Source organism: Punica granatum, chromosome 8, assembly GCF_007655135.1.
Source record: "Punica granatum isolate Tunisia-2019 chromosome 8, ASM765513v2, whole genome shotgun sequence".
In the NCBI taxonomy this organism is placed as follows: Eukaryota; Viridiplantae; Streptophyta; class Magnoliopsida; order Myrtales; family Lythraceae; genus Punica; species Punica granatum.
Window position 1 is genome coordinate 6,765,527 of NC_045134.1, and position 8,903 is coordinate 6,774,429.

General features: G+C 37.7%; 1 protein-coding gene across 1 annotated transcript; it reads right to left on the reverse strand.

The window, feature by feature from the left end:
* Positions 1–220: 220 nt before the first annotated feature.
* On the reverse strand, positions 221–4,391 carry LOC116187017 (carotenoid cleavage dioxygenase 8 homolog B, chloroplastic). The gene is made up of 6 exons (XM_031515589.1): positions 3,987–4,391; positions 1,818–2,561; positions 1,218–1,414; positions 935–1,124; positions 719–821; positions 221–612 (listed from the first exon to the last, which is right to left on the reverse strand). Exons 1-6 carry the CDS (start codon positions 4,287–4,289, stop codon positions 455–457), a joined length of 1,695 nt encoding a protein of 564 aa, XP_031371449.1. The 5' UTR covers positions 4,290–4,391; the 3' UTR covers positions 221–454.
* Between the last annotated feature and the right edge of the window lie 4,512 nt (positions 4,392–8,903).

Here is an 8,903-nt window from a genome sequence, read left to right on the forward strand (position 1 = left end):
TCATTAATAAAATGAAATTCTTCATTAATTCTTTTTTTTTCACTGTTCTTCATTGCTTTCTTTTTTGGGGAAGTGTTCTTCATTACTTTCTTATCTTTCTTCTTCCCAATATATTCTGTTAAAATTGATTAAAAATAATTTGAGATCTTCAGATAATTCATGTAATATATATATATATATATATATATAATGAATTTTGTTAGAGTTCGAGACAAGTATAGATAGATAATCTTTGGCATCAAAATTAATTACTCCAACACAAAATAAGTAATAGCGACTCTACTTGCTATAGCGTTTATCCATCACGCCCTATGAACATTCAATACACTGAAAGAAAATCTAGATATACACCATACACAATATATTTCGTAAGAATAAAAAAGGGAAGAAAATATATATTCATAATAATTTGGATATATATGACCCTATATATAAAAATTATAAACTTCTTTTTCTAGGGTTTGTTGTGGTTCTTTGGGACCCAACATCCATGGAGCCCATATGGAAGCCCATAAGGGAACTTTGCTCTTGCAATCTCCTCGAAAGTGGACGCATCCAGCAATAGTGCGTACCCTTCTCCATTTTTCTGACTAATCATTGAGATGACGACACCTTCGTGTAATAAAGGCAATCATCAAGTTAGGTTTCTGGCTAAATTAAGAACTATAATCTTGACTGTCCATGAGATAATTGTTGTAAATAGATTATCCATCTTTACCATCGTCTTCCTTGGTCGCCCCTGGCCGAGCCACAAAGTATGGCTCTGATGGAATTGCACCCTCTTCGTGCCAGTTATTTGCTATCTTCTTCTCAAGATCGATCTACAATGTACGATAGTATATTCTTATAATCAGGGATGGATGCGCTCAAGTCTCTTTCAACTCTCATTTGTACCATACAATGACACAAGGAAAGGGACGATTAGTATATGTACCTTGGTGAGGGTGTTAGGGAAGTTGCAAGGACGTCGTGCCCCACAAGCATAGGCATATCGGTACTTTTTCCCCAAGACCGCAGGGTTGATGCTGCACATGTCCATGCCCCTCCCATGCTCGTCCGGGTCCAACGCTGCCTCCAGCTTCCCGTACGGGCTCCCATCCAACGGTATTGTGAACCTTCCAACCCTGCCCGCCCATACATATATTTCCATACAATTGGTACGTATTATTATAACAAAGAAAGAGATGGTATAATTTATGGGTCTATCATATAAGTACCGGGCATCAGGGAGGACATCATGGCTGCCAGAGTAGGACCGGAGGTTCTGGAGGCGGAGCTTGTCGAGGATGGTGGTGTCGGCATTGTGCTCACAGCAGTCTGCTATCACTGCGACGACCCTCCCGTCCTCGTCCCTCTCCTCATACGCATTTATGAAGTGGAAGGTCACAAACAATGGAACCTCCACGCTTGTAACCTTAATTTTATCAAACGTCATGCAAAGGAAAAACCTTAATAACAGATCTGCAAGCAATATTAAACTGACAAATAAAACAAAAACCATAAGTATTGTACACATAGGGTGTGTTCCTGCCCGTATGCAAACGGATGTTCATGCGTTATGTGTCAGTCTCACATTCAGATAAAAGTCTATCCAAATATACAGAGCGATAACATGTTATGTTATATTTAATATTGAATGAACTTTATCTGCAGTGCAACACATTTGAAAACATTGAAAACAGTTCGTGGTTAGAACCAAACTAATGCCCAAACAGAATTAGCCTCAGCAAACAGAATTAGCCTCAGCAAACAAGATGAGGAGACCTGCAATTTTATCCGAAAAAGAAACATATTATTAGAGTAGGCGGTGAACTTACAATTTTGCCACTGGTCTTGCACATGACATGAAGATATGCTTTAGATTCAGGGTGCCACTGGAACTTGTACAGCGGCGTGGGCTCGGCCCTTAGTAGATTTTGCGCACAGTACCTCAAGGGCATTTCCGGAACAATAATGTAGTTCTCCGTCACGGGGAACGAGTGCACCCACCCCGGGGCTGGACCGCCCCGGCAGTTGACCCGGCCAATCACCTTCCTCTCATTCGACCCCGGCTCCATCCTTACTACCAGGTACCCAGGGTTTATCAGGTCTGGTAACAGAGTTAAGAACTCCGAATCCGTTACGATTGGGTGAGCCGAGTGTATCAGTCCTCCCAGGGAGTCGCTGTACTCGAACTTCCCTATTGTTTCTAGAGTGACGGGGTTGATCATGATCGATCCCTTCTGGGTCTCAGTCAGGCACACAACCCTCCCATCCCCGAGTCCTACCACTCCAGTGTTAGAATTATCGGTCAGGGAAGCGCCGGAGAACAGGCTCGCCAGTTCCCCCACATAGGATAGGAAGTTGCCCGGCTTAGGAACCTCGGAGAACTCTCGGTAGCACAGCCTGCGGTTCTTCATGGCTGCCTTGTAAGCCTCTGACTCAATCTGCCGATGACCTGCCACTAATCGGCCGTTTTCAAACTGCAGTTTCACCATCATGGCATATCCATCGAATAGGTGCCGGAAGTTGTAGTCATCTATGTGCCATAGGCCCGGGCCATTTCTTAGGTAGATCCCATTCTGCATAAACAAATTTAGGTATGAGTAGGTATATTTGAGTGCTTTGCCAAACAATTTTATACAAAAAAAAATGCATAATGATATATTGCTTGCATTTTTGTACATATATATAAATAACAAAAAGCATAAATATTCAGAAGCTGAATCAATTTTCATGTTGGCATGAGTGATTTCAAGAGATTATTCATATGGAATATATTTACCAACCAAAAAGAAAAAAATATGTTTCTTTAAGGGAGGTATAGTATACTCTCGAAGAGTTTATACATAGTAATTTGTCTCTTCGAGAGGACACGTGTAAAAGACAATCTTCTACTAAGAGTATGACATGTATGAAAGATACCATTAATCAATAAATAAAATATAAAATTCAATAATTAATAAAGGATGTAGTGCAATGTCTTATGCATTTTCTTTGTTAATTAAGAGGTTCGAGGTTCAATATTCAATGGGATTACTCGTTTTTTGTTATTAGATATTAAGATTTTTATTTTATTATATTATGCTTATATGCCTTTCTTGTAAAAAAAAAAAGAAAAAAGAAAAAGAGCACAGATATAATAATCATAGTTAATTGAACTTCGGAAGAGGGTATGCATATGTATATATGTATGTACATATACAAGAAGGCAAAGACAAGAAAATTTTGACTGCAAGTTGCATAGAAATCATATATTATTGCTGACACAGCGACTAGAGCGAGGGATATTCCTTGGACTCCCCTGGCTCAGTTTTGAAGACATTATCTGTGCAACGATATATGTTCAGTTATTAATAAAAGTACAATCGAAACCTTAAATCCTGACCTTTGATTCTAATGCTGCCTTTGGTTTTAAAGTAGAATTTTAAAATTAGATTTTGATTTTAAAAAAGAGTAATATAAATGGGGCTCATCCTTTGATTTTGTATGAGTTATTTTGTTTTGTTGTGGAAAAAGAGTGATATAAATGGGATCCATCCTTTGACTTTGTATAAGTTATTTTGTTTTGTTGTGGGTAGAATTAAATTAAAGTAGGATTTTAAAATTTTACTATGAAACCAAACAAGCCATAAATTTCTTTTTAAAAAATTGTTAAGGGGCAGTATATAAATCGTACCCATAGTGGAACCACAAAATCATTTCGTTATAAGGAAGATGCTAAACAACATGATTGGCCACTATATGTAATGCTTCATACATTAATTATTGGGAGTGATCTTAGTATCGCTGTTTGGAGTCATTTGAACTAAGATAATAATAGTTCAATACGAAATCATCAGCAATCACAAATGCTTTATACACAGTTCTTTGAGAGGCCTTGAGCAACTGCTTTGGTTTGTTTTAAGATAGTACGATCATCCATGGTACTTTTGTGTGATCATACACCAACATTACGTGCACGCATAAATATATAAAAATGAAGTTAAAATGGATATCGAACGAACCAGCCAGAGTGGTATCTCTCCTTCCACGGTGAGCTCGCCCTCCCACCGGGGATGCCTAATGCTTGTCCAGGCAACATGACTCCTTTCTGGAGATTTAGTGGTTGCCCTCTCCTTCTCAGGTAACGGAATCGTGATGGCAGGAGGTCGAGTTGCCACACGCCGTACCACTTGGTCATGCCTTCTGCAAACTATAACGTTTTTCCGGGTAAACGATCCTTCTTTTGCCTTGTGACTGGACCATGCCGAAGCCATACCGGTGCAGTCTGATTGAGAAACAAAGCTGGAAAAGGCTATGGAGGCCATGGAGAGAGTGTGTGCTAGGAGAAGGAAGACAGAGGAGGGGATGTAAAATGTTTAGGAAGCAACGAGAAGGAGAAGAGAGAAGCTTGAGGGACTAATTAAATGTGTGAGAATGATGTGTTTATATATAGGGGTGGGCTTGGGAGTGTATGGGGTGTATGTAATGTGTCTGTATATGTATGAATTGAATATTGGAATCTCGATCGGTGGAATACCATTGCACTAGAGGACATGGCTACATATTACTGGGACATGATTCAAGCAAGAATGTTTAATTAAGTTGAAATGAATAACTGTCCCCACATGTATATGTAGGCCCATCAGTAAAATTAATTTCAGAAATATTATCATGATTCTTTAGTAACTACGAGAATATACCACGGGCACTTGCCGGACTATATGAAAAGTCGAGAGGTACTCTCACCGTCGCGTATATCCTACAAAGATCAGACTCACACACCAACTTTTACTCAACAAAGGTATATACTGCCGGATACTATTGCCGGATTGTGGTTTAACTCTGATCCCGAACCGGATCTAGGCGCTGATGCTTGGCACCTTTCATAAAAGTTCTTGGCCCTTTTATTTGATTGGTATCAGTCGATATTGTTTTTGTCCATTAATCTTAATTTCATTTTTCTCCGACTGGTATATACGCCTGCTAGTATGGATCCCTTTCCTTTTGCTTTAGAAAATTATGAGACTCCTCTCTCTCCCTTTCACTCTCTCTTGTAATACTTCGCCCTAATAGAGGTATCTGAAAGGAGATACGAACAAAGAGAAGGGAGAGGCATCAATGGCCCAATGATAAAAAATCGAACCAAAGATCCACATGATTGGAAAAATGAGAGTACAGTGCAACAGCACACATCCTCGTTGAATTAAGAGATTTTGTTTTTGGTTTGAATTTCTCATCACTAATTTTCTATACCTATTCATTTCTCATTTTCTTTCCTTTTTTAGACTCATAAATCTCTTTTGTAACCAAAGAACTACATAATTTGAAATGGAACTGTCGCCGCAATGATCACCATTTTCTTTTTCTTTTTTTCCTTTAATTTCAATTTAGATATTTTGTATTATACTTTCTCCATTTTTTGTCTTGATGAGATATGTTGTCTTCTTTTTACTAAATTCACTAATCTCCTTCGTAATCAAAAAGCTAGATAAATAGGGTTGCCCACATGATCACTGGTTCCTTTTTTTTTCTTTTTTAATTTATATATCATGTATTATATTGTCTCTCGATGAGATATATTGTTTTCTTTTTACCTAGATCATATATGTCCTTTGTAACCAAGAAACTACATGATTTGAGATAAACAGTGTTGCCGCCATGGTTATTTCCTTTTACTTTTCCTTTGGTTTCAATTTATATATTATGATGACGATGAGTGTTTAAGTTTCGCTCCACTAATTCTCATGATCTACGTGAACACGCTACAATCCCATGGAGCATGTTAGTTTGGCTTTAAGCCATTCAGGTGGCCCAATAATTCAATTTATATATTTTATATTACATTGTATTCATTTTTTTTCTTGATGGGATATATTTTTTTCTTTTTACCAGACTCACAAATCTCTTATGTAACTGAAGTGTTGCCGCCATGATCACTATTTCCCTTGTTTCTTTTATTTGAATTTATATATATTATATTACACTGGCTTCCTTTTTTTCTAGGTGAGACTTTTTTTTTCCGTTTATTGCAAAGTATTTATAGTTTCCCCGAGTAAAATTGGAAGTAACAAGTCCATTAATTTTTTTTCGGTAAGGGAATGGGCAAGATCCCATAAACAAGTCCATTAATTTTCATATTATATATTTTATATACAAACAAAAATATTTTGTTTTCAAGCTTAAAATTGGCGAGCTAGCGAGAACGTAAATGAAATTTTGCAAACGTCCTCTTCTGCAACCGTCCATTTTTTTTTGACACATTTTCTCTTGCAGCTCCTTTTTTCCAGCAACGCAACTACGCATAGGATTTATGGCTAGCCTTTCCTCTGTCGCATATATTTCCTCGTACAAAATATCTCTGGTCATTTCTTTGACTTCTACATTCATTTACTTTTTCTTTTTTCTTTTCTTTTTCTTTTTCCCATTAATTTGGTGCTGCAAATAATTAGAGGTCAATTTATAACAACCTAGTAAAATAAAATGGCAAACGCACTACAAGAAAAAACATTTATCCAGATGTTTTTTCGCCAACGCACTTAAAAGATTATACAAAATGACCTATGGCGGCACAAAAAAAAGTGTGTCGGCAAAGATTAGGCTACGCCGATGCACTTATAGTGAGTCCGGAAAGATTTTTATATGGCAATGCAATAATATCTTTGGCAACGGATTATAGTGCGTCGGCCTTGGAAGATATGTATGCCGATACAATTTGTGTCGGGAGATGAATCATTTTTAATGCTGACAGTATACGTGGCAAGAGACGACGCAAATTTTGTGTGTCGGCATATGTGCATGTCTCTCACTTTGACTCTTCCACCATCTCTAATTTTGAAAATTTAATCAATCTCATCTGTCTCTCCCTTCCTCTCTCTCCTCTCCTCTCTTTCTCTCTCTCATCTGTCTTTTCCTAATCTCTCTCTACCAAGCAGCAGAACAGTCGAACAGAGCAGCCGAGCTGGGAGGAGGAGCAGCAACGACCAACAACATGCAGGCGGCATAGTTCGGTAGGAGAAGCAGCAGCAGCAACAACGAGTTGGAGGAGGAACAAGCAGTAGCAACGCAATTCGTGGGGCTGGGAGTAAGAACGACCAGCAGCAGCAGAGCTCGGAGGGAGCAGAGGAGAGAGCACTAGCAGTAGCAAAGCTCGGTTGGGGAAGGAGGAGGGGATTGGAGTGGCAGCTGATTCTTTTAGGGGAAGAAGGACATAGGGCGGCAGCTTCAAGAAAGAAACAGGAAGCAAATAGAGGCTGGAGGGCTGATTTGAAAATTGGAAGAAAAGGAAGCAAAACTCTTTTATGGTTCTTCCCCTTTATATATATATATATATATATATATAAAATTTATTTTTGCCTCTAAAGTCAAAGAGGGAGCGGCTAATCTGGGAATTGGAAGCCAAATGAGGTGGCAAATTCAATTTTTTTTTTAAAAAATAAATAATATGCTGCCAAAGGCAGCACAAATTAAAAAAAAGCATGTGCATAGGCACAAGTTTTCTTTTTAAAAAAGAAAACATATATTTGCCAATGCACTTTGTGCATCGGCACAACAACGACTCGACTCAATGCAATTTTTTGTGTCATCAAAGATTAGTTTTTGCCGATGCACTTTGCAGGTCCTTTGGCAAGCCTAGTTATTACGATGCAAAAAAATGTGTCGGGAGATGCGTCGGCGAGTTCTATGCGGATGCACTCTTGCATTGGGAAAAGTTCAAAAGCGTGTCGGCATAAACTCCTTTTCTTGTAGTGACGGTACTTCATTTTATCGAGCCACATCTTCAAAAGGGGACGTTTTGTGCATACATGATATTGGCCACTTGTAGTCTAATTTCAAGCTAAGTTAACACATCAAAGGACAACCACCAGCACGGTGGTCTAGTGGTTAAGTATCAAGCGCTGCACTTGAACATCACGAGTTCGAACCTTACTGAGAACGTAGAGCTCGCCACTATGTGGATGTATTATGGGATGGCGGTGGCCGGCCCATAATATTTGATCCAGTGGGCCTTGACTTAATTCACTTGTGTGTTGGTGGGCTGCGGTGACCAAGTTAAGCTAAAGGCTCAGCGAGCTATGGCGAAAGAAACATTCAGTGGCGGTTAGTTTTCCTTAGTTGGAGCAGCTATAGCGGGCTAATAATCCGACCTAGCCTTTTTATTCATAAAACAAAAACACATCAAAGGACAATCCCAAATCTAGTTAATCAACATCATTGTTCCTTTCATCTAATTCAAATCTTTTAACCATTTTTAAGGGTCTCTATGAGTATGTTTGGATTTAGAGTTGAGTTTTAGTTTTAATTGGTTTGTAATGATTGTATTGTTGAATTATGAGAAAAAGTGTGAAAAAATAATAAATAATTGAGAGAAAGTAATGATTAAGTAATGATTGTATTGTTGAATTGTGAAAAAGTAATGAATAATGGAGAGAATTTAATATTAAAAATTGAATTAAATGGTTTGTGTTGTTAAATTGTGAAAAAGTAATGAATAGTTGAGAGAATTTAATATTAAAAATTGAATTGAATGGTTAAAAAAAATTAAAAAATGAAAAAAAGTAATAATTGTGATGTTGAATTGAAAATAAGTGAAGTTTAGTTGAGTTGAAAATTTTTTAAAAAATAAACACACCGTATACCTTTTGTCCTGAACATACTTTCGTATGTAAGTCCAATGGCCAACAGTTTTTAATATCATAATGATGACCGACTGGATTGGTTTAATGAAAACAGTTAAATGTGGTAGATTTGAATCTTCACTTCAGACTATCTAGATTACTGCAGAGCTAAACTGAATCTTAGTTTGGTCTTCTTGAAAGCATACCTTTGTGTATAGTAAATCTACCTTGAATAATTCCTAGGAATCTCTGGTAGTTGGAAATTCGATAATAGAAAGATCAAAAGAAATTTGTCTAAAAATCAAAATCAATGAGATGGTGATC